Here is a 26515-nt window from a genome sequence, read left to right as displayed (position 1 = left end):
AAATAAAAAACAGAAGGAAAGAAAGAAAGACTGCAAGAAAGAGAGTTAAGTCACACCAAGAAACTCAAACTTCTAAGCCAACTTCTCATGGTATAAACTGTGACAAATCCCAACCATCTGGAGCTTCAAGTCCGATGAAACAAATGCTAAAAAAGCTAATTTCACAGAAGACTGGATCCAAGTCAAGTGTCTGTGTGTGTGAGAAAGGAGTGAAAAAGGGAAAAAAAGAGAAAAGAAAAAGATGGTGGAGACGGAGAAACACAGATGCAGAAAGACCTTGGAGAGCAAACAATGGTGTAAAGCCCAAAACTGAATAGAGCTACTAGAGTTTCAACATTGTGTATATCGCCACTGAGTGACCGCGTTAAATCGACCCATAAAATTCATTTAAACACTTTCAAGCATATTTAAAAACGATCTGATACAGGAATAAAAAGTCTGATTATAGAGCTACATCAGTTCTTCATGCAAAACACCGAAATATTTCTCGAGGTAGCAAATGACGCTGTTCCTGTTTGTTTTATTTCCTTTTTTTTTTTTGGGTGGAAGTTTAAAGATGCACCAAATTGCCGGTCCACAACTGAAGTGACTCAGTGAGTGAGATTCAGCTGAAATAATGAGTTTTGGAGATGACGTCTTCAAATGTACAAAGTGTCTGCTGAAGAAAACAATAGCCGAATACAGTTCATTAGGTGTGTGTGTGTGTGTGTGTGTGTGTGTGTGTGTGTGTGGGGGGCCAAACGTAAAACGCTCAAACCACGAAGTAGTGTTCCAACTGCCAAAACAGTTGTTCAGTGTCTACTGTTTGTGTTTCTACTGTCAGGAGGGGAGATGACCAACAGGCACATCTGGAAGTTTCTATTCGAGTGTCTGGTAAAACAGTGAAATTGGCTACTGGATTTCTTTTTGATTTTACACATCTTTGTGGAAACAAAAGAGGATGTCTAAGACTCTGCTGGAATCAGAAACTCAGGGCTGATATTTGTCCCATCCTGGGAGCTACCGAGGCAGCATTCACAACAGGCGTTTGTGCAGAGTGGAAAATGGAGGCGGAAATCCAAAGCTGAATCCCACCGAGAACCAAATCATCTTTGTGCAACGCCACCGATTCCTTATCAACCCCCCGGACTGAGCCGCGGCAGGAAGGCAAAGGTGTTTCAATGCGGTCGAAATTTTGAAACCTAGATGGATGAAGCAAAATGCTGATTTTTGGAGAGTGTGGCAAAGGCACCAGCATGGGTATGTATTCATTAGGAATTCTCAGATCAGGATATTTCTTTTTGCTTTTTTCCTTATAGAGATCCTCTATGTCGTCCTATCTGGAGACAAATTCAAGTCAAAAGTTGAAGTAGACCGTCTTCAGTTTCATTTCTTAGCCCAAGTAACGACAGAAAGACCCTAAAGACCCTAAGGACCACCGGCTGAGGCGAAGTTATAAAAGCTTTAAGTCGAAACTATGTAGCTTTTGTTTATAGTGTTTTATACATTACAACATAATGTTTTTCATCCATTTGACAGTTTGTAGTTGTGTGGGGACTCTCTGTGCAACTTATCTCTTGAGATAACCCCAGCACATTTAAAATGATTGTTAAAATAAATAAACAAAATAAATATTGCTGCGTAAATGACACTGCTGAGTTTATCTGCTGACTTTATGACCCTTCTCTACCTAATGTTGCCTAAATGATATTTTGAAAGCCACTGACTAAAGAGAACGCTGGGATCGTAATTTCCACCTGGGGCCAACTTCTGGCTGCTGTTCAGTTAAAGTTACATCGTCTCGCTTTGAGCAATCAACAATCTAGTCGATGAAAGGAATCAATAAAGAATGGGATTAATATGAAGAATCAATGAGAGAATCAGAACTGACAAAAGCCCCACATCGCCCATCCCGTCAAAATTTAAAATGAGTGAATTTCTCACTGATTTGACAGACAGCATGTCATGTCGGGATGGAGTAGATCGTGAGAGAATACCAGGGCTCGGTGCATCAATAGAAACTAAACAGAGCTGAAATTATTGCAGCTAAATATCATCAGCCAATTGCATTTTATCAAACTGCCTCAAAAGGACTAGAGAACCACAAGGTGTGAATGCTGCCTGAGCAGGACAGAGTAACATCCAACTGTAGATACTTTTTTTTTTTTTTTTTAATCCAGTTTGCAGGTGCGACGGTGTTGTGCAGCTGTTTTGGCTCGTTAGGAGGAGGAGCGTGACGCTGTGTCACCGCAGGCTTGCGCTTCTTTCTCTTTCTCCTTCTCGTCATCCAGAAAAAGCAGCGGGAACATCCCCAAAATACAGCCGATGGACACACCGATGGCTTTACCCTGCAGGAGGAGGGAAATTTTAATTATCATGCCAAAATTAAAAACCCTTCACGTTTCATTTTACACCTAAACTTAAGAGTCAAACCTATTCATTATATTCCTCTGGACTAAATCTAGGCGACCTGGTTAAGTGTCGCCTGTTGAAGTCCAATGTACAGTAGAGACACACCTTCTGAGACACGTTTTGCAACGACAGCACAGTGCAGCTATAATGTGTTATCTGAGGCTAAACGCATCATTTAGAACAGGGCAGCTGTAGCTCACCAGTTCCAGCCGTTCCAGGTGCTGCTTCATTTTAAGCAATTATCTCCAGATGTGCTTTGAAGAGGATCTCACGCCACATTTTTGCATTCTTCAGGGGTACAAATGACAAGAATAATGCGGACACTGATCTTGTTTCGATTCCCTTTCCTTGCTTCTTTTTTGTCTGTGGATTCCCCTCACGTTTTCTCTGATGTGCCTCCTCCACCGGCAGCAGACTGATCTCCCTGCTCCAGTTTAGCTGCCTTTTAAGTTTTTATTTATTTTAAATTCCCTATAGTTTCATGCCTATATGGTTGAAGGCTACTTGTTGTGAATGGCTTGTATAAATTGCTGCTGGAGATTTTAAACATTTCACAGAAATATGATAAATAAAACAAATATATACATTAAAAAAAAAATAAAAAAATCAGATCACTCATGTTGCCGACATCCACAGTCTGACTCTAGGTGGGGACCTTTGTTGCATGTCATTCCCCATCTCGCTCTTCCCTCATTCATCTCTTTACTGTTGGCTGTATAATAAAAAAGGCATAATAATCCCCTAAAAGAATGAAATTAGATATTAAAGTCTCACCATATGAGAGCTGAGCTTGGTCTGCCACATGTCCACCTGCTTGGGCGTTAGATCTGGAACCTGCATCCCCAGTTTGGAAGCCAGAGCCTCCACATAACCTGCAAGACTACGCACGCACACACACTTGTTTAATTACACTTGTGTGGGCATTTACATATTTTGTGACATCCTAATCCTTGATCCTAAACCCAAAGCTATATAACTTTTAAAAAAAACTGTCCTCACTCTGCGGGTCTAAAATTCAAATTGGTTCTCACAAGGATAAAAAGATTAAGCACACACCTAAACTTATCTAATCTTTCTAATCAAAATCTAATCCTTGAAAACCACTGTCCTCAGTTTGAAGGTGTAAAACATAAGCTTGTTCTCCCAAGGATAAAAGGAAAAAGCACAAAAACACACACCAAAATAAGAAAGTATGAGTATATTAAAAGCCCGGGAGGGATATAGAAGGTATTATAAGACAGTTAAAAAAACCAAAGTAACTGCAATGGATGAATTCAAAGGAAAAAAAGATCACACGTGGCAAAACAACACGACAAAGGAACCTCGGCTCATTAATTTACAGTTTTAATTTAAAAATGAAACAAACACCCACACCACTGCACCCAGAACTGTTCTAACCTGCACCCGCCTTCAATAGACTTCACACGCCTGCCTCAAAATAAACCTGAACCCTCAGAGACAATTCATAAGGCTGCTTACCCGAGACCTGCCAAATCTGAAACCAGGTTCCCCAGAGCCGCAGCTGCAAACACAGAGGGAAACACTTTGTTTTCAGATGTTCTCTGATGATACAAACACGGGGTAACACAGGAAAATGCATCACACTCAATCAGGGGTATACGGACTTTTGCAGCATTCCAACACCGACTTGGAAACTGATTTATAGCACTTTTCAAGAGGTCTAATCTTTTGAGGGGTAAAAGGTGAAATAATGTGTTTTTTAAAAAAGACCATTATCCCAGGGTTGTTCTCCATGTGTTTTGATGATATGAGTGCTGTTAAGTTTTACTTGAAAAATCTATCAAGGTCATCTTTTCATTTTTCAGCATTTGTATGGGCTTTAAAAGGTTTTTCGAAGCCTGTGGGAAGCCTCTGCTTGTCTCTCTGGTAAATCTTAGATTTTCCTCATCTCAGGATCTCACAGGAACTTGAGGTTTAATTCAGACCGAATCTGCGCTCCTGACAGACAACCACAACTTTTGCAACCATCGGCTTTTGATTGATGTAATCTTCCTCTGGGAAATCTTATCTGGGACAATTTGAATGTGACGGTTTGAAGTTTTAGTCGCAAGGGTTCCCGCACCTTTCTGATGCTAGAATCGAGGGATCGGTCGGTGGGGTGTAATTGCATGAAGTGGCAATTACTCCCACTTCATGGGGCCCTTTACCAGAAGTGCAGAAATGAGGACGTAAGCAGGGTTTGAACTTCCTCGGGCCGTCTCTCTCTTATTTTTAAATGCAGCTTCTTCCATCACTTTTCATTTGTATAGCTGAATGCAGCACTATGAATCCCTAAAACTGGGCAGACACTGTGTCTTTATTAATCTTGTACGTCGTGTCAACTCCCACTACATGTTTTAATCTGCCTTTCTGCCCAAGCAGAACAGCCGCAACGTGGATCTCACAAGGAACGGAAGCACAGAAGCCCGATTGCTTTCGTCCACTGACAATTTCAATTTTCGTCCAGTCCAGCTGGCCTCAACAATGCAGACAAAAGGAGAGCAAGGCAGTGTAACTGTTCAATTCTACTATGAATGGAAAATAAGAATTAAAAAAGAACAATATGAAGCAGCAGATGGCTGGAGGATGAAGTATGGTCTCCTCCTCTGCAGCGAAGTTCAGCTTTATAATCAGAGTTCAGTTTCAGTCCAGTCAACAGTTTTAGCAACAGCATGTAAAAAAAACTAAGCTCACTACACTTTAAGACAGATCTTTTGACAGTAGCCATGTGGAACTGCACAAACTGCTAGATAGCTGACCAAACTTTCTGATCTACCAGAAATCCGTCTGTCCGTCCCGTCAGCCAGACTGCTGACTGATCAGGCTTCACGGCCCTCCTCACACTGCACGACAAATGACAACAATGTGGGCTAAAAATTGGGCCAAATATGTACAGTGTCTGCCCAGCTTTAGAGTAAAGAAAGTCCCAAAGCGTGCACTGTTATCTATTTGAGAGAATCGCATCTTACCCACTCTATGACAAACCGCTTTCTATCTTTCACAGCTATAAACACTTTTGCCTTCTGATGAAATCGGACACTTTGAAGGAACTAGTTCATTTCCAGCATAATGTCACTTTTAGAAATATTTTGAGGAGCTCAGACATCTGAAAGGAGCTCGGAACAGAACTGCTACTCCTTCACGTCTAATGAAGCTAGTTCAGGTGGTTCTGGCATCTGATTATGATCCTCCTGGGGGCCTGCCTTTTGTGGTTTTCTGGAATTATTCAAGTCAAGAAGACTCGCTGGAGGGATTATATATCCCATGTGGCTTTGGAACAAGTCTCGATCCCCCAGGAAGAGCTGGAGGATGTGGCTCAGAAGAAAGATGTCTGGGTTAACCACTGCGACCTGGACCCGGATGGGTGTCCGAAAATAAATGGATGGATGCATGACTGAAGTTATGATCTATCAGGACGAACATTTGGCTGATGCTGAGGCTGTAATGCTTCTTCTGAGCTGTGTTGTCTCTCCAACATGCCTCCATTTGAGGAAAACTTTAGAAACTCACCCACACTCGACAACCAGAATGAATTAGGTGAATAGACCTAAACTCTACAGTGCCAAGTGGCCCACATAAATCTCTGTAAATGCAAAAAGATGAAAAGCAGGGAACTGAGTCCAACCCGTAGATCAAATCAGCACAATACAAGATGAGAGACAGTAGGAGTGAGAGAAGGTGTGAAAGTTTTTTCAAATCAAAGAGCACCCTTGGATAACCACCAAGACACTAGTCCGCTTCTTTCTCTTCTGTGTTCATGGTTTTACTGTCAGCAGAATCAGCTTCCCAACAATCCAGTTAATGTACAACATCAACAATACTTGGCAGCTATGAATAATTCACGCTGTGGATTCTGTTTTTACAGGGGATGGCTGACAATGTGGTATGAGGTATACTTGTTCATGGTCATTAAAATTGTAGAGGTTCCCAAAGATGCGTTTGTTCTGCCTTCAGCGGATCTCTGGAGGCATAAAAAGTGTCGGTGCTTGAAGCTGAATGCACACAGAGTTTCCTGCGAGAGCCAAAACTCCAGATGTATGGCTTCATCCTGAGTTTTCTCCACAGAAAAACTCCCTGATGGAGATGGAGAGGTGAGACGGCAATACACTGCCCTCATTTCACCAGTACCTCTGACACCGATTGTGTATGAAAGTGCTGGGTGGAGAAAAAGGAGTCCGCAATAGAAGCCGGAAAGGTCTCCCCTCAAAATACAATAAAAAAATAAGTAGATTCAGTAAACTAGTTGAGCATCTCTGCTGGCTGGATGACGATGAAACAAATATAAAGCAGCTCCTGGGTGGATACGGGCGTCAAAGCAGAGCTATTGATCTAGAGCCTGTCTTTAGCCTCTGATTTGCACTTTGCAGAGGAAATTGGAGCCAAGTATCCATGGAAACAGAATAATCTGGTGGTGAAATGAGGAAGAAGGCAAGCTCCAATGCCTGTATGGTTTTCACGGTATAATAAAGACCCAAACTGAGACCCAGGACTGGAGCCATGATGACAGCAGGATGTGTTGCAATAAACTGTGACAAGGTCTAGTATAACCAAGTTTAAAGAAAATATTTTCAGTGCAATTTCATACAGCTGGTTGAATCACTGTAGCTATATGAGTAATAAATATGTTTTCCAGGGGATGGCTGATAGAAGAGGTGGCATTGCTTTCAGAAACTGCTTGTAGCGTGTGACTCCCAGTCTAAATGAAAGCAATAATCCATGTGAGGACCTTATGTGGGCAAAGTGCACAGCCAGGCCTGGGGACAAGATTTTTTTTTTTTTTTTTTTCCCCACCACATCCTTTAGAACTTGACGAGGAACATTTTGCCTCTGGTGTGAGGCACAAGCTGATAACAACTGATAAATTCCCTGCTGTATTGTGCTGTCACAGGCTTTCTGCCACTGGGAGGGTTTAAAAACCTAATGGTTTTATCCGTTGGAATTTTTATTGTTCTTTCTGCTATTTCTGGATAAAGTGATGACTGAAATCATGCTATCCATGAAGCAAATATTTGAAATTTTGAATTAAAAATAGAGAAAATTATACCGTTTTAAATTAACTAAATTTGGAATTTATTGCTGGTCTAGTAAGTGTTTATTATTATGAATTAATCTCTTGAGTATAGGTTGAAAGATGATGATAGAGACCTTTTAGATTTCATTTTGATTCGACGGCAGACTGCCTGGTCTGCTCCTCTATGTGTTCTTACCAGCCATGGTGGAGATCCCCAGAGTGACTCCAATAGAGAGTTCAATCTGTGTTCCCTGGGGCACAGAAGAGAATAAGGTGAAATACTGGTCCACACTCAGTGTTACCACAAGAAGAACAAAAGGACAGAAGAAAAACTAAATGACTTACTTTCACAAAATCTGTTTTTTTGTTTTGTTTTTTGTAATTACAGTAACATTAGGCTTCATCACGGTGTAAATAACCTCACTTACTGCTGCAATCATGATGGCATTATCAAGGAAACCAAATCCGACAAAGGGGATGGCGTTGTGGAACAAAACTGCAAACGAGCAGAAACAAGTTAATAAAAAACACATAATCTGACATTTAAATTTAACTTTGACAAATCATTTAAATAAATCTTCTGACAGCTAAACCGGCTCTGTCAAATCTTAAGAAAGTCCATTTAGTCCTCCTAAATGCTGAATTGTATTTAATTGAAATGTTTTAAAAGAAAGAATTATATTTCCCCACTTAAATGTCAGATGCATATCCAAATAAAAATTATCTTCTAAAACTCCTAAACTAAATTTTTTTGTTTTCTACAAATACGACCACTGTTATGATCTGCAGTTTCCCATAGCGGAGAAATGCTTCTCTGGAAATTACTCTTCCGTTGTGAGTTCAGAGAAAAGCTTTGGGTTCAAAGGGCTGTGGAGTCTGATTAAGAGGTCAGTTACTGAACCGAGGTTATCTCTGATGTTCAGACTTGACAGAACCAATTTTTATGTGATGGAGAGACAGACAGGAAAGGATCAACAAAACTAATTACAGTCTGTGTTTGTGTGGCACTGACCAAACAGCTTTCATCTACAATATGAATTCAAGAAGAAGCTTCTTTCCAGAGCCAAAAATCAGTTACTATTACTTACTGTTACTTATTTTATTACTATTAACATAGTAAAGAGACTCTAAGAGAGAACTGCTGACACCATAGAAATATTGATGGAAAATATTCAGATTGCAATTTCTTTTCAAAATATAGATGATTTGTGTGTGTGTGTGTTTGTGTGTGTGAGTGTGTGTTTCACATAAAAATCTCTCACCATATCTGATCTGCGCTGCATTCAGCATGGAGGGCTCCAGGGTCTCTGGGAAGAAAAAAACGTCAAAACATGTCAGAAGTCGGCTCATTAAGTGCTGAGGTTTTTTGACTTTAAGCGTCTGCAGCAACACGGAAAAAACAGTTTGCTGATCCCAGAGTCATCCCAGTCGTCTCATGTTCAACAATTTACACTTTGAGCCTTCACTCCACAGGAACGTCTGACAGAGATACAGCAAAGCTGTTATTCCACACTCCCACTGTGTTGTGTAATGGTAGAAAACAGCACCTGAATACATCACCCCTCACCAGATAGAGCAAAACTGCACTAATGAGGGTCCCGTGGCAACAACCATGCTGGACTCAACTCCAGTGCAGAACCTTTGATGTACATCAGGTATAATTTCTGTTTCTTCACACCATCAATTAAATAAAAGACAATGCCTGACCGCTACAGGTGGTATGATTTTGAAAACAATCAGTTTTAGCACAGTGTTGTGGCTCAGTAATATTGGCACAACACTGCAGGGGTCAAACTACTAGGGATGCTTTTTTAAGTGACCCCCAAAATGTGGCAAAAGCAGTCGGGTATCATGGCATAAAGGTGCTGAGTCAAACTTTTAGTCTCGTTTACGTTTTCTTTGATTAGATATTTTCTTAATTCAATCTTAATTTTGCCAATTTCACACAGTATTTTAAATGGACAAGTTTTTTTTTTTATTAAAAGCCGCAAAACAAAACTCACTAAACAAAATTAAAAGAATGGTGCATTTGATAAGTTTGGTGTATTTTTCTAGATATAAAAACTTAGCTTGTATAAAAACCTGTGCATTTAAGTAAGGTACTGAAAAAAGTACTGTTTCGGCATCAGTTCAGAAACTCTGGTATTGTACTGGCAATGAAAACTTCAAACAACAGAAGAGACAAAAACTCCGGCAACACTTGCATTGTAAAGAAAACTTTACTGTCAGAGGTTACGAACAATACCAAGACTTACAAGCTAGAAGGTGTTCTGCCTTTCTAAAATTTCTCTGCTTCCAGACCTCCCAGGTTCCTCCTGGAGCCGGAGACAGACACCAAGGAGGAAGTTGTGGGAACCAATAAGACAACTCAACTTCATGTTTACAAACACAATTTCGATTTTTAAGTTTTAAAAATGGTGATTAAATGACTGTTCAGAAGGATATTTTAACTTCAACTCCTAATGTTCTGTAGGAAACTTAGTTTGAAGCCAGGTAATTAAACACACAGATGGCAATCAATTACATCAGTCTAAAGTAAAACACATTAAAGCAATACAAAAAAATAAATAATAGTATTAATGTAGTTATAACCGATATTTATATAATTACAACTAATCAAATGACAATGTGAAAACAATGTGAAAACAATGTGAAAGGTGTCTCTGGTAGAGATGAACCTACAGAGAATTATCAGCTGAATCTGCAGCTCCCCTCAGCTTAACAGAGCTTTACGGTGAACTTCTCATTGTTTATCTGTGAAGAGCATTTAGCAGCTAAAGAAACAGATATTTCCCTCAGGAGTTGGTAGAGACCAAAAACAGAGCTAAAAGAGAGTGAGTATTGGACTTTTTGAACACGAACATCACTCCAAATAAATGATCGAGTCGCTCCGTAACTAATAGACAGGAACTGCATTGTATGTTGTTTATATATAAGGCTCTAATGCGGAAACTGCCCAGTTACACTTATGTAAGGTTGCACTTATGTATTTGCGAATACACTTGCAAATGCTTTTCTTAAATGTGAAAATGTATAATGTGTTTCTGTGAATTATGTGTGCGCCTGTCTATGCTTAAACTGCATATGTTTAATTTTTGTAAACAGATCTCTCCTGAAAGAGAGAAAGAGAAAAGCACAGCTACAGATCAAGCATAAATACCAAGTTCAGAGATAAATAAAAATGCAGTTCTGGGTAAAATAAAGGGCAGGAGTGCATGTCTCTGTATTATATTAGGAGGATTGAGTCATTTCCTGGTTTGGTATTCAGTCTGACTTCAACTGGTGAGAGAGAAGTGGCAGACTCAGGTTCTGGTGCCCCGAGGAGAGAAGCGGGTCACTGGAGCAGAGTGCATTTTAAGCAAGGGTCCAATTACAGGAATAGGTCAATTATAGCAAAGGATTAATCTTAACAAGGAGAAATGCCAAGAGTGAGGAAATAAATGCCACCTGTGTGCGGCTGCATAAAGAAGCCAGAGGCCGGACTCATCTTTCAAAACAAACAGGCATCAGCGTCACGGACAGAATCAGACCTCTTCGAACAATCAGACGCTGTGGAAAGATCAGGGTCTATTTTAGGGCAGAGGAGTCGGAGGTTCTTTCCACACCCAAACCAAGCTAAGAATATCTCAGGCTCTTCACTCATCGCAGCACTTGGCTCAACATGAACTGTTACTGTTACTTCTGCTATTTTAAATGGTCTGCACTTGTATAACATTTTATTTCTAAAAAATATGGCATAACATACATTTCCTTAACGTATAGCGCTTTTTTCCCCCCACATCACTCACGCAACAATGATACATCAGAGGCAATTTGGAGTTGAGTATCTTGCCCAAGGACAATTCAAAATGCGGACTAGAGGAGCCGGGGATCGAATAACCGACCTTCTGATTAGTGGACGGCCCGCTCTACCTCCTGAGCCAACGGTTCCCACTTTACCTGCCAGAAAGCAACAACAACCTTTTTAAGGCTTTTCAGGACCTGCAAATAAATTGATTATTGGTAATTTTGGCTTCTACGAAATTATCATTCATATTTCCTGTGGCGATTTCAGACGAGGCCCAAAACAGATTGGAGATGATAATCTGAGCCGCTCAAAAATGACGACCTCTATAAATGGATATCTATGACTCAAAAATGTTGCTATGAGTATCTATGAGCCTACTCTTTGTACAGACTCTCTGAATGAAGTGATTAATTCATAATGAAAATAAAAAAGTTAGTGGTAGCCCTAATCTCAATGTGGCTAATCAAGACAAAAATTCAGCCTGTCTCTTTACCCTGAACACGTTTCTTTCTCTGTATTAAAAGAAAAAAAAAAACATCCATATCAAACGGTTTAAGGATCCTTCCTTTAGCAGAAGAAAACACCTGTCTTCGGGTCAAAACTTCTGCCTGAGCCCGGCTCTCAGAGAGATTTGTGCCGTTAGATTCACCCGAGGACCTGATGCTTCCTTCTGCTCATTAAGCTAAAGTTGCTAGGCAACAAATTCTGCAGCAGTAACTCTTGGCAACAATATTTATCCAGGATGTGATGTAAACAAATTTTAAAATTACTACTTTGCTCTTACTAATTTATAAAACAACAGGATCCCCCTCTGCTGTGCGTTCAAAGGCTTCAAGTGCCCCAACACTGAGCATTTCCACTACAGAAGCCGCAGTGAAACAAGCAGCGGGGTAATTCGCTCGAGGGGAGTTATTCTTCGCTGATTAGAAAAACAGACAGCATCCTACAAGTTTGCCAAGGTAAGTCTTTAATCCCAATTTACTATTTCTTGCTGGCAAACAAGCAAACTGACTCTGAAAACACACCCCTCGTTAAGCCTACCGAGACAGAAAAGATAAACCAAGTTTCCATCCAATTTCAGCACAAAATTTAAACAACTTTCCAGGAAAAAAAAAGCAGACTAAAAAGCGAATTAGTGTGCGTTTCTATCCACTACTGTTGAATATTAGAAGATTAGCGCATTGAGACGTTTTGGTGGTGCTAATCTCTACAGTCGGGTAGCATTGAAACGTAGCATAAGAACAGGGTAGAACTGAAATGTTGTATCAAGATATTTTACAGCTTTCACAGGGGATGTACATATTTTGTTTAAATACAGACTGAGTTGCCTGTTTACTAGTTACAGAGGGGTTGATTCATTTGTATGATTTGGACACTGCAGTTTGTGGTGCTGTTGAATTGGTCTGCCTCACTCTTCACAACCTCTCTGGAATTTTCTTTATTAAAACATTTTATTAGTTTATATATAATTCATTTAATTTTTTTTTCATATTATTTATAATTTCGCTAGTGAAATGATACAACACCCATTACTCCCTAAAAAAAATGCTGGTACAGTCCACTTTTAAAGCTTCTCTCCATCTAATAGACTGAGCCAAGGATGTGATTTAACATATTTTTAACTCAACAGCTCGAGCCTCATTACCATTTCTTTAATGCTGGTAGTAAACAGCCAAACAAATTTGAAATTGTTTGATCAGGAAAGCAATTAATTAGTTTAGTGTCAGTCTCCCACTGGTTTCAATACCACAGATTTAATGAGACGCCTCAAACTATATCAACAAAGGACAGTGAGGGCAAACAGTTTCTGTCTTTTGTAACTCGGCCTATAGCAACAGCTGGTTTATGGTATGTTAGGTCATTACGGACCAACCACTCAGAAGCACTGTGGTAAAGAAAAGATCGTGCTGTTGCACATGTGTTCAGGGACCCAGAAGTCTGACACTCTGGTCCAGAGTGAAACTGCACCACGACTATTGAACCTATTGTCATAAAACGTAGTCAAGGCAGTCATGGTCCTCAGAGGATAAATCCTACAAACTCTGGTGATGGGATCACGGTCCTGAATGGGTATCTCACAGGTCTTTCAGTCACTCAAGAGGCTGGTTAAAAAGTTTTTTACGGTTACAATGTTCAAAATATGTACTCACTGAGCATTAGGAAACCTTTTTTTTTTTTTAAATACTTTTTTAATCACTGGTTCGATCCCCTGATAAATTTGGGAGGGGAAGGTAGAAGAGCAGCCTCTTCCTCACTGAGACCCTTGAACAAGGCCCTTAACCCTTGGAGATCCGACTGTGATTGTCCTGGCCGGCTTACAGGTGTGAATTTGTGAATTTGTGAAACTGAATAGGGACTAAGTAAAAAAAAAAAAAAAGAAGTGACTCTCCCCTGGATAAATAACGTAAAAATAACAATACTGCAGTCAACGGAAAGCATTCAAAATGAAAGACTGCATAGAATTTCCTCCTCCCCCCCGACTGGAGCACACTACTGTGGTACCAGTGGTGCTGCTTTTATCCACCCCGAGCTATATTGACAGTCCTGTTCTGTTAGTGTCCACCTGAAATCCTAAAATGGACACTGTGCATAGGATAAACCTTTTCTCTGGTACAACACTCAGGCCAAACTGCATTATATTCCCTACTAATGGTAAGCATCCAAGAGCAATTTCCATTCAGTCCGACAATATTGTGTTAGGTGTGCAGCCTCACCGAGCCACTGGAGTGGCTGTTGACTTTTTGGCTTGTTGAATGAAAAAGAATATTAATATCAAATGCGCTGCTGAAAATATCAGCCCACGCTGTGGGAATAACCCATTTTCATCCTCTCTGATTTTTGACTGCAGTGCGAGTACAAACACTCTGACTCCTGGGAAAACGTGTCCAGAAATAGGTCTCACTGAGGCAGAGAAAAGTTACTATCTCTGCACAATCACACAAAAAAGGAGCAGCAGATTTGGAGTCAGATTAGTGAGTGCAGACGGGTTGTAGCTCTCAGCGCATCTCAGTCTTCTGCAGAATATCTCATAAGGTACACAGTGACAGCAGCATACGTCTAACACAGCGCATATGTCGTTGCGTGATTAAATTAAACATAAGCTGACTCGGAGTGAGTGTGCGTTTGTATATAATTACACATCAACAGATGCTGTGTCATCAGTCTGCTGTCAGACTGGTGATTAACGGAGCAGGCTCTGCTTCCCCGCAACACACCGCACACCTGACAAACAGGCACCAGCAACCACAACAGGTCAGAGTCAGAGGCTTCACTGCAACGGTGCGGGAATATTCCCAGATAAATAATCAATTGCAGCTGACGCGGATAATTTTTTTAATTTCACTGTCATCTCAACATTCATTCCCCCATGACGCTGTACCTGTGATACTTAGTGCAGATGCCTATTTCAAAAAACAAAACAAAAAACCCAAACAAACCCAAAACATTGTTTTATGAGCAACTGTTCTGATCTATTACTGACGCACTGAAGGAGCTGAGCACTAATTACATCTACTCGAAGCTGGAAACACGGATTTATTTTAACATTTTTGCATTTCAGAAGATCTTTTGTTGTTTTGAAAGGTTTTGCCTGCAGGTGGATCTTTGAAAACTCCCTGGTAAGACATGACAACTGTCACAGCCTTGCCTCAAGTGAAAACAAGACAAACATACTCCACTCAAATCCTAAATGTTTTTAGAAATGCAGAGAGCTAAATAATACTTTATTCATTCGAGGACAACTTATTGCCTCCTTTAAACATTAATGGCCTATTCGTTCAGCACACAAGTAATAAAAATGCACACATTTGGTCTTGTAATTAACAAAATCAATCCTCCTGATATCAACTTCTTGCAACATATTAAGTATCCTTTCAAGCACATAAGGTCCAAGATCCAATAAGATGAGTGTGTTAGCCTGTCTCTCAGTAATTTTTGGGTTCCCTTCCCTGTCTGTGGCAGTTAGCCTCAAGCCCGCTGGTTCCTACTGAAGGAATCTTTGAAAAAGCCTTAATCATTTTCTATGGCAGCTGAGCACTGCAGTTTGTTAGCAAACGTTAAACAAACAGGAGGAAAAAAAAAAGAGTGCTTTTTTTGGGGTCTATTTTCAGCGGCAGATTAATACATGTTTGGTTTTTAGATCAAATCTGGGGGGGAAAAAAAAAACCCCAAAACAAACAAAGAATATCACAGAACAACACAGTTATCTTTTCAACATAGGTACATCCTTTCTGAGCCAGAGCCGGAAAAATGGCAACAGAAAAACTGGCAAAAAAACCCCCAAAAAAACCAGAAATAACAACTCTGAAATATGCATCTTTCAATGATTAGCACGACACAAATTAACTGCTCCCAGTTCCCACATCTGCAGCTTCTGTGTTGTCTGAAAATGACAGGACAGATACATTGGACCATAGAGAACGCCGGACGATTCTTTATCATATTAAAGAGCTGCAATAATTAATCGATTCGTTGATCGTAACTAACAAAAATCAACAGCTATATTTTGATCAATTCATTGTTGTGGTCATTTTTCGAGAAAAAAAAACAAACTGAAATATTCTCTGATTTTGGCTTCCCCAATGTAACGATTTCCTGCTTCTCCGTTTTATGTCATTGTAAAAACCAAATATATATATATCTGGGTTTGATTGTTGGTCAGACCAAACGAGACATCTGAAGACGTCACCTAGGAGCTGGGATGGACATTTTTCACAATTTTCTGATATTGTATCGACTGATTAATCAGTGAATTGAAAAAATAAAGGCCAGATAAATCAATAATGAAAATAATCGTTACATCCGTACACACTTTATTTGTATTTGGCAGAGCAGCGCATGATTGTACTTGAAAGTCGACCAGTCCAGGTTTTCAGATTCTCTCGTGAACAGATGAATGCTCCATTGTACTTTTAACTAAAAAGTTATGAATCCTCTAAGACAGTGTGAAATCCCAGTTGTGGATTTTATACTAAACTATAACTTCAAATGCCCACATAGTTTTTTCTATAAATCCCTTTGCTTCACATTGTTGAGAAACGTTTTTTTCAGACCAAGTTTGTACTATCACCGACCTTATTAGTAAGCAAACAGCTGTTTATGCTGTAACTGAAGAGAAATCATGGCAGAAGACAGACTGTCCAATCATGTATCCAGGCAACACAGGCTGTCATGTCTCTCACTCACTCACACTCACACACACACACACACACACACACACACACAGCAGGACTGACCACCAACCACAGGCCAACTGCTTCTTCTCCTTTACCAGCCAACCTGGCAGCTCAGCAGCCCTCACTTGAGCGTTCCTTTAGATGAAGATGCCAAACCTTCATATGGAGTAAAATAATTGGCGGTGTCACACTCACTGTTTTCACTTTGGTGTCCCCTAATTAGTTTTCACGCACACGTTCCACATCCAGTCTCCAGACGTCAGATTCTTCGGGTTGGGTGAGTGCGATGAACTGAATTTGACATTTGGGTCTGATTAAATCTATCACTGACAATTAGGCTTTGGTGAGAGTTGAGAGTACAACGGTAATGACAACTTGTATTCAGAACCCATCTGAATACAAGTTGTCATTACAGTTGTAATGACTTATGCGGCAGCAAAGAACCGCTAACGTGAAGCTGTGAGAATGCTGCCTTTGCTGAATCTATTATATTTTTGGCAATGTACGACTTGGGGAGGAATGATCCCGTTTCTACCATGGTCATTTATCAGAAAACTGCCATATGCAATCAAATTACACTGCATGGAAGAAGAATGTCAACATCCAAACATTAAACCCATATTGGACAGTTGATCATCTCCCTCAAAAACCAGGGACATTAATGTGCTGCTCTAACAGCCTCCACTCCTCTGTTTTCAGTCTTTCCACCAGATTTTGGAGGGTGGACCAGGATTTCCTCCCTATCAGCCACAATGGCAACACACAAAATGAAGTGGGCTGAGTGTGGTTGGTGTGAGCCGGGTCAAGATGATCCAGGATTGCCAGTTTGAGTGACAGACCCATGAGTGTGAAAGCTTATCAGAAACCAATACACTGCGCGGCAGTTCACAATGGATGTGACGACTCTGGAAAGTTATCCCTGTGACAATCATTTCTCTTCTGTTGCGGTGACTGCCAGGTTTAACTTTCTTGGTTAACGACCCATTTTTGTCAGAGCGCTTGGACATTAGCGCGCTCCAACACTGCTGTCGGCGTTCCAGTCCATCACCAAAGTATTGAATGGGGTTGAGGTAAGGGCTCTGTGCAGGCCCGTCAAGCCTCCATTTCTTTATGGATCTTTTTGTGCATGGTTCGTTGAGACAGGGAATGCAAACTGTTGCCAGAAAGTTGGAAACACACTTGTCTAAAATATCATTGTATTCTGTAGCACTAAAGGGCTGAGCCCAACCCATGCACCAGGATTACAGGAAGTGTTATGCATCCTGCACTAAAAATGTTATTCAGTATTTTTCCAGCAGGGATTCACACCATCTCCCTCACATAGGCTCCTCTCCCTCTCTCAGTCTTGCTACTTCACAGACTCACACTCTCTCTCCTCTAGAACGGCAACCAAATGGCCTGTGCCGGAATTGTGCAGTCGTACTTTCCATTGCATGAGCTGAGAATTCTCAGCGGCCATGGCGTAACATACAGTATTACGACAGCATTTTACTTTCTAGAGCGTTGCGTTATTATTTGTCTTTTAAAAACCGAAACTGCTGTCAAGGCAAAGTCAAAACTTCCTCCCTGTACTTCACAATAAAAGCCTTTGAGAGAAGAAAATGGACAACAGCTCTAAGAGCGAAGAAGTTTTAATAGAAAGGTAACGAGTTATTCACTGCAGGTGTCTGAATCATCATCATCATCATTTGGGGGCTTTTTTTTTTTTTTTTTTTTAAATACATTTCTTGTCAGTTTTACAAAAGTGAACTGAATAGGTGAGGAGCTGCTGGCACTGACTGCAGCTCGGGCAAACCTCAGACCTAAAAAATACATTATCTGTGACAGAGCTGCAGGCTATTTTTCCAATTTGAGGTCTTTTGAAGACCTGGAGCTTTTATGGTCTACTTTCCAAACTTTTCAGACCTGTGTAGAAACGCTGATACTGCTGTCTTATTCAGGAGTTACATATTTTAGCATCTTACAGCCTCATGGCATTGAGGAAACAGGCTCTTAGGACATAAACAGGAGCTTTTGCTGAGAGCTGGCCTCTGCTGCCTGCCAGACAGACAACAGGGGGAACACAAAAGACCGTGTAGCGCTGCTGTGCTACTGGAGGACAGCAGATGTCTGCTGTAACAACAAAAGACGCAGAATTGATATACTCCCAACAGTTACGCTGTTGTCGAAAATGTGACATTCAGATTTCTGTTTTGTTTTTCAGAAAGCAGCCTGACAACCGTCACAGTTTTAAGACTCAACACTTGGATCAGTGGAATCGCAGGCTCCAAAACTAACAGCGTTGTCTCTCGGTCAGTCTGACTAAGTAGCCACTCAACCTGCGTTCCCTGTGTTAGTAAACCATATTTGTTACAAGGCCAACCACTGGCGTCGCCAAATCAACTAAGACTGAAATGTTAAGGATTACAACTCAAGTCCTACAGCTGTCTTGAACTGTTTTGTCATTAACCACTTGGAGGCTACTCTTGAAACAAACCTTCGAATACTTTGTTTTGTCCGACCAAAAGTCCAAAACCCCAAGACATTCATTTACTATGATAGATAATGAATAGAAGTCCTGCAATTTGAGGAGCTGGAGCCTAAGAATATCTCAAAAATTTAGCTTGAAAGATGACTTAAACGATTATCGATTCTGTCGATGGCCTAATCAATTAAGACACTAATTGTTTCAGCTCTAAAAAACTGAAAATCTTGGTCTAATGTACTCAATCAACGCATTACATTTTGGTTTGCAGGAGATTTGGTCTCTCCCCAGTTCTCACCCTCTGTCTCTCTGTATTTCTTCGCCCATCTCCCTCTCTCTTTGACTGTTTATGTGACTGTCAGCTTTGAGATGCTGAGCAGATTCATCTCAATCTCCCTGGATGAGGCAGCACTTTCTGCTCAGCTGAAAGCGATATCACGCTGCTGTCGACCTGGCAGGATGTCAGCTGAAGTTTTGAAGTGAAGACATCATTTATGTGCCAGTCAAATAGCACCTCTCCTTCAATCTTACTCAAACTTCCCAGGGGCTGCCGAGCGCCTAAATCCACTTCCTCTAAAGATTGTTCATCTGTCTCAAGTGTCAGAGGAAATACCTGCTTCACCCCCAGCGACCCTCAACCTCACTGCCACAACCGTCGAAGAGATTGACAAGTTCCTGCGGTGTGTTGGCACACTGCATGGAGTCTGCTGAGTGGACGACTGGCAGCACTCACTGTGGTGTGTGTGTGTGTGTGTGTGTGGGAGCAGGATTTAATAGTATTTTACTGTAGGTACATGGACGATAAACACCTCTCTCATTCTCTACGCTGACAGCGCAGTCTCTTCTACATCAGATTTATTACTTAAATAAGGCTATGAAATGTACAATTGGGCTTCAGCAGCATTTTACAGAATCTGGATTCATCAGCCATTCCGCTTACTGAATCTTAAAGTATTTGGGTTTAGCTTTCTTGCTTTCTAGCTATGTTACTTTTTAGCACTATGTTTTCATCTATTTGCAGCCTGCAATAATTTCAGTTATTCATTATTACAGAGCTGCACAAACAGCATGGCGAGTAGGTCAAATTTAACAAACTGACAATATGCATCACTATCTACTTCATCCATAACCAAACTCCTATCTGAAAGGACGCAGTAGGAATGTCAGCACCTACAGCTGCATTCAAGAAACGAACAATAAAGTACACCCGTGTTCTCTGCAGCACGGAGCGCTGTCCTATTCCCACTAATTAATTCACTGTAGGTTTGCAATATTTGTCTGAATTAATTTCAGGAGTCTATTATTGTCGCTGGTGGGAAAGGTTCACTGCAGAGACACACGTCAGACCTGAAAAGAAAAGGCAAACCCCCAGCAATCTATCCAAAGAAGAATACCATCAAAAACTCCAAATCCTTGCAGCCATGACCACAGATTACCCAGTCCACGGGATGAATATTACATCTGCTCAGGAGCCAGGAATAAGAAATTTAGGAGCCAAGAAGATTCTTTGGTTTACTACAAACGTGTTACTTTACTTGTGATAATGACGTCAAACGAAAATCCATTCATGAGTTTAGTCTTGGGCTCAACTACAGCCCTGCAGCCAGAGATGCCTCTATAACCTTAAAGTTTAACAAATTTAGCAGACCATCCAGCAACCACAATGAAGAAAAACACCTACACAAAACTGAGTATTATGATTTGGAATTACTGATTTCTCTACTTTCTGCTTCAGGCACCTTATTTAAAAAGGTACTGTACTGTTGTGGAGAATTCTTACCCTGTAAATCCATATAAACTGGACATTTCAATGTTCTGCTTTAATTTTCATGCCACAACATGTTTCTTTTCAATTGAAAGGGGCTAGTAAAAAGAAAAACATAAGCAGAATCGTGACCTGGCGGTACTTTAAGTTATGTAACAGTTGCATTTTTTTTTTGTATGGTGGATGGAGTATGGTATGATTTTGCTCCTGTTGTAGCACTTGTAAAAGCTAGAGCAACATTTTCGAGATAAAAGGGTTGAAGTGCACAGTTTGAACAGCCAGAGATTAACCCAGACATGCTGAAACTAAAAACTAACTATGATGGAAGTAGATACGGGCGATGGAACGGAGGGCAGCGCATCGTCGGACAGCGTGAAGCAGGGCAGCCGGACTCTTTTCTGTTAGCTGCTCCAGTATAATCAGCAGCCCGGCAGGACAGTCACTCCGCTGTGCGGTAGGACTTCATATCTATGACTATGAATTCAGGAGCTATAACCGAGACGCCGCCTTTTACTTCGGTTGACTGTGTGGAAATCTGATGTTTTCACTTCCCAGGTGATGAAGACAGACATTAAATGTGAGTTTTTAGGTATGAGAGTCATGTACAAAAGTATGATGTGGGGTGGCTGAACTGACTGATATATTTCTCCTATTTGTAGATACGGTGTCATGAAGAAAAGTTATCAGTAATAATGTTAAGTGTTTATAAAAACTAAAGCTATATATATTTCGGAGTCGATGCATCAGTTAGAAGTGCTGACTCTGAATCGACTCTGAGAAACCTGACTCAAAAGGACAGTCCTAGTGTTGCATGTGCACTGAATAATAAAAATGCAAGATGCTGAAATGTTGACCTGCAGCATTCAAATTAATGTGAAATAAGACTACTTTAATCTCATAATTTGTCTTTTCAAACCTTTTTCTCTCCTGGGTCTTTTGATTAGCAAAGAGCGATGTAGAAATCACTTAGGTTAGCCGAGGCTCATCGCTGTTTTTGGCAGTTAAAAATTACGAACATATCCCATGGCTGGTGATAGCGGCTGTACCTAACTTGTGTTAATTCTGTAAAGGCAAAAATAAAGATTTTGGCTGTTTTATGGTCAACAGAGAAACAAAACATTCTGTCTATGACTACAGGTAAACTGTGTGTTCAACAAGATCAACAGAGGGACAACTCCTCTTTATGGAAATGAACTACATGATAGCGTAATTTAAATTTCATGCATATCATATTAATAAATTAAGATGATCAATTTAATAATTCTGAATCAGTACCATGAGCATTTGGAGTAATTAAGTTGTGAAAATTCAGGTGTAAATGTAACAAAAGTTACACGTGTCAGTTCAGGGTACAAGATACATATTTGGCTGGACCACAACAGTGGGGCCAGCCCTATAAACGCGACTGTTACACCACCGGTCAGCTGAATGCATCGTGGGCAAGTGCTGACGTTACACCATTGATCGTTGCTCTTCTAAAATGAATTGGTACAAACAGTTTCTCCTACGTCATCAGGGGGTCGTTTACAGACCGTGTTGTGAATATAGCGCTTTTGTCGCTAGATTTACAGAATGTTCACACCCTTTTTGCGACTTTTCCTCACAAAAGCACTGAGCGACAAATCTTTTGACTTTTTGGACAAACCTTAGCTACTATCCGTAGGACAAAGTCGCCGGTGTTGCCCCGCCACGCCGAGGTATGGCTTTCCCCCCCGCAGGCACACCACTCTATGCATCTCATTCAATTAACCGCACGGCAGCTGACACAGATGTGAATGAGCTTCTAACTTTCTCTCTGACTGATCATTTTACAAGTAAACAGCTGAAATCACAGCACAGCCGTTGTCTTTAATTTACGTGTCTGGTGATTCTGTCAGACGACGTCTTGGTTATGAAATCAGGATTTTAGCAGCAGAGCAGCAGCTCGGAAGTGACTGCTGGTTAACATGTCGTTTTGATGGGCCACGTTTCAGTCACTGTTTCATACTTTTCATTGTCTGACAACAGAAACAGAAAAACATGCCGTATTAAATTACTGTTTATGTGAGCACAGAGAGTAGGAGAGAAGCAAACAGATAAAGGGTGGTCCAGCCATATACCAGGTTTTGACCTGGTCTTGTAAATCAACATTTCATGTCTTCTGCTGCTCACCTCTTTTTAAGGTTTTAGCTACTCTCTTCAGTATGAATTCAGACCCATAACTTTCTGCCTTCTCGACAAACAAACACTGATAACAGATCTTTGAGTTCTTGTTATTTGCAACTTTTAGAGCTTAAATGATCAGTTGATTGGTCGACTGACAGAAAAGTAATCAGGATTCAATAAAATGCTCCAAAACCCCTGACTCTGTCCGGTACACATCCACTAAGCTTTGGTTAAAGTCAATACCCCTAAAAATATCAAGAGTCTCTCAATAAAAGAAGCACAGACCCATTTTCAGTGACACTCACTGCTGATGTATAATAATAGCCCAAACAAAGAGCTCACACATTCTGCGGCTGCACCAACATCTGTTGATAAGGGCATTATTGGAGCTGCAGACTGGTGGATTTAGGAATTTTATTTCTGGAGAGCTACATTTTCAATTTGAAAACCCCACAATGAAGTTTCAGTCTAGTGATTACAGATAATCATGACAAACAGCCTGTTTTAGTTCACCGATCTACAAAACTGCGGAATATTTTTACTCAGCCCATCTGGATTTGCCATTAATTAGAAAGCCATTGCTATCTGACCACATTTTTGAAAAACACTGCTGTTATCTACATTACAATTATTCACAATCTCCTGTTCTGTCAAAGTGATAAGAGCAATGGCGAACTCACACTTTCATAGTGTATTTAATTGGACCCAGTGGGACACCCTGTTATGTTAAACGCTACATAAAGTCTTGGTTTTGTCGAAAATGCAAGTAACTACTACTACTACTTCCTGCTCGGGGTTAAAAAAGGTGACATACACTTACTTCATTGACAAACACAAAATGCAACATTGCTCTTCTTGCATTTAATGTTAGCATTAAAGCATTCTCCTTTTTTTTCTTCTGTATATACATCTTATTAAGGTTGAAATGCTAATGTTAGGTAGATGTCTTTATTAAAGACTGAAGATAAAGTTATATTTACCCAGTAATACCTGAACATTTCAATCTGTGTGTGGCTTTATTGGATTTTTATTTCACGTATTGCATGCTTCCATTTTTTTTTGTTAAAACACAGAAGATATCGTTACCCTCTCACTCTGTGTGAAAAGGAGTTAATTTAACTGTAAAAGTAATAGCCTGTTTGCTTTTAGACTTTTGCGGCAGAAAAGGAAACGATGCATCTCATGCCCGGGGGACCTCACTGTCTTCCCATTGGCTCGCAGACCCGGTGTCCCCAGAGTCTGCAGATGTCTGCAGTTGTACCCTTCTGTGTTGGCGGCAGAGTTGTGAGTAATGGCGCCAGCTTCTACCCAGGAAGAATAATGCATGGAATAAAAAAAGACGATACCTCTGGTTCTGATGCATCGATTTTGATCCTTGTGTTTTTTTTTTGTTTTTTTTTAACTTTCCATTGTGAATCTGGCAATGGTACATGAGTGCACTGCCAAATCATTCTTTTAACAGTGGCCATGTTCCATTTATTTTGTCTGTAAATGATGCCACTGAGCCAGCAGCACAATGTGAGAGTGCTGTGACTAACACACCTTAATGGAACACAACCGTTGTTAATGTTAAGTTAAACCTGTTTGACAAGTCAAAATATTTGCTGTGACAAAGATCTATAATGGGGCTTTAAACGTGTTCAGCGATCTCAGTTTAAGGCCACCTCAAGTCGTCTCAACTTTTACATTCTCACCGAGCCTCTCTAGTTCGCTCACCCAGAGCGTCCGCTAAACGTCTCACAATGTAGCTGTAATGTTTTAATGAGCCTGCAGCTTAGCTCGCCGTCAGACTAACCTCGCTGGGAGTAAAATGTTTCCCAGATCTGCAGGAGGTGCATCCAACTCTCACTGTTTCTCCACGGCATTTAGCTCATTAGCAGTAAAAGTCACAGGTGGAGTCCGGGCTGTAGACAGTCGCTTTATAGTGGAGACTTTCAGAGTCAAAGTCATCCCTACACTACGGTGTCTAATGAATACGCTGGAGAGAGAGAGAGGTGATGCTCTGGTGCCTGACTGTGCATTGTCTCACTTCAAAACACACTTTGCTAAATACTCAGAGCTCAGAGACACTGCATTTTTACTTATCCATCCTGATGTTTACGTGTCCACCAAAACTATGATATTGACTATTTACAGGCATAGAAGAAACCAAATCAGATTATGGCAGGAAAGTGGGGAATGTGGTGACATGCCCTATCACTATAAAACCCATGTTTACATGCAGATCTGCTTAAGTAAGCAGAAATGTTTGAGATAACCAGGTTTCTTTCATTCCCTTACCGTGGTTAGTAAACCCGGTTTCTCGGAAGTTGAAGTTTATGAAATCAAGTTACCGCACAAAGCCGTCAATGAATACACCCATTAGGTGTTCAAATGAGAATTTTTTCTTTCAAACTGGAGCTGCTTCGAATACTAGCTGGTAACAATGGCTGTAACTCGGGAGGATTTGAGCTGGAAGATTATGTGATTGGTCACGGAGTTTCCAAAACCGATATTCCAAAATTTCGTAAATATTCATAGCAAAATTAAAACACTTTTTCTTTACTGCATATATGTGTGACTGTCTCATGCCTTGTGTGTAGTATGTGTTGCCACAGAAACAGTCTAACCAACATTAACATTTTTCACCCAACTTGGAGGAGAGAAAAAAAAGAAAGAAAAAAAAAAAACTAGTTTGTTCCCAGTGTAAAGAATCTAAATGACTGGAATCTTGAAAAGTCTGAAAATAATGAAAATAACGAGGATATTGAGTTACACTGTGAGGCATGCCTGTAACGCTGAGTGGGAATGAGTTGTTTGGGTCAAACTGTCTCAAGAGGAGCTCAAATCTCTCTGCTGACATGTACTGTTCTTACAGGATTAAAAAAAATTAACCAGCATGAACACATTTCTGTGACCTTTAAAACGGCCTAGACATTCACCGGGATTATTAGCAGTCATTTCTAACAATACTGCTGAGGAGGACTGGGAGAGAGGGCGATAATACCGTCTTTGTGAAAATGCCTCGCTTAAGCCCTCACAACCAAAGGCCATAAAATGATAATCCTAACCTCTTGTCGTCTTTTCAGCCATTTGATTATTTGTATGCGATGTTTCTGGTTTGAGAAGCCACTTGCACTTTAATAATTAAGATTTTTAATTGATCAGTCAGGTTTCCACAATTTTCAAAAACTCTCCATACTTATGCAGAGAAAATAGAAGACACATTCCACTAGAAAACCTCTTACACAACAGTCTCTAAAGAAATGTTTGCCAAAGACTGGGTGTGGACCCAGAGCTGGGTCTCGGGCAGATTGAGACCAGTCTCTGAAAGACTTTTTTGCAACAAGAAAATTGTCATTTTGCTAGAAGCTACTAGGGCTGTAGTCAACCAAAGAAAAATCTTGCTCGACTGAAATCGCACCTACTCTTCAACCCATCGATTGGTCAAGGGGGGAAAAATTAATTACAAATATTGTGCCATGAAAAAAAGCTAGTATTTTCAGCATACCATGTTGAATATGCCAATTCTGAAATGTTCACTCTTGAAGCCTCAAGCGTTAAACACGAACGTTAACAGAGAATCCTAGGGCAGACAAGTTCGCCTACCGTCTGTACATGATGTGCCACGTCGGTTGTTGAGCTGTGATATGCAAACTGCAAACACTCAAACTTCCGGCCATCGATTTCAACAAAATGCAGCCACACCGACGACTTTTTTGACCTGCTGTCTACCAGTTTGCAACCGACTCCGAGTAAACGTTCAGTGAACGACTAACTAAGTTAGAGCTGGCAGTCT

At 40.6% G+C, this 26515-nt stretch overlaps 1 protein-coding gene across 1 annotated transcript in view; it reads right to left on the bottom strand.

Moving 5' to 3' along the window:
* Window positions 1–528: 528 nt before the first annotated feature.
* Window positions 529–26515, bottom strand: part of tmem65 (transmembrane protein 65) — a 29121-nt gene continuing 3134 nt past the window's right edge. The window contains exons 2-7 of the mRNA XM_040122112.1: window positions 8665–8709; window positions 7831–7898; window positions 7599–7653; window positions 3871–3913; window positions 3166–3271; window positions 529–2327 (exon numbers count right to left, since the gene is read on the bottom strand). Of these exons, the coding sequence (XP_039978046.1) occupies window positions 2199–2327; window positions 3166–3271; window positions 3871–3913; window positions 7599–7653; window positions 7831–7898; window positions 8665–8709 (446 nt within the window). The 3' untranslated portion in view covers window positions 529–2198. The remainder of the gene's footprint in view (window positions 2328–3165; window positions 3272–3870; window positions 3914–7598; window positions 7654–7830; window positions 7899–8664; window positions 8710–26515) is intronic.

This window comes from Xiphias gladius, chromosome 24, assembly GCF_016859285.1.
Source record: "Xiphias gladius isolate SHS-SW01 ecotype Sanya breed wild chromosome 24, ASM1685928v1, whole genome shotgun sequence".
Lineage (NCBI taxonomy): Eukaryota > Metazoa > Chordata > Actinopteri > Istiophoriformes > Xiphiidae > Xiphias > Xiphias gladius.
The sequence above is the reverse complement of the archived record's forward strand: the minus strand, read 5'-3'. Positions and strand labels throughout refer to the sequence as shown.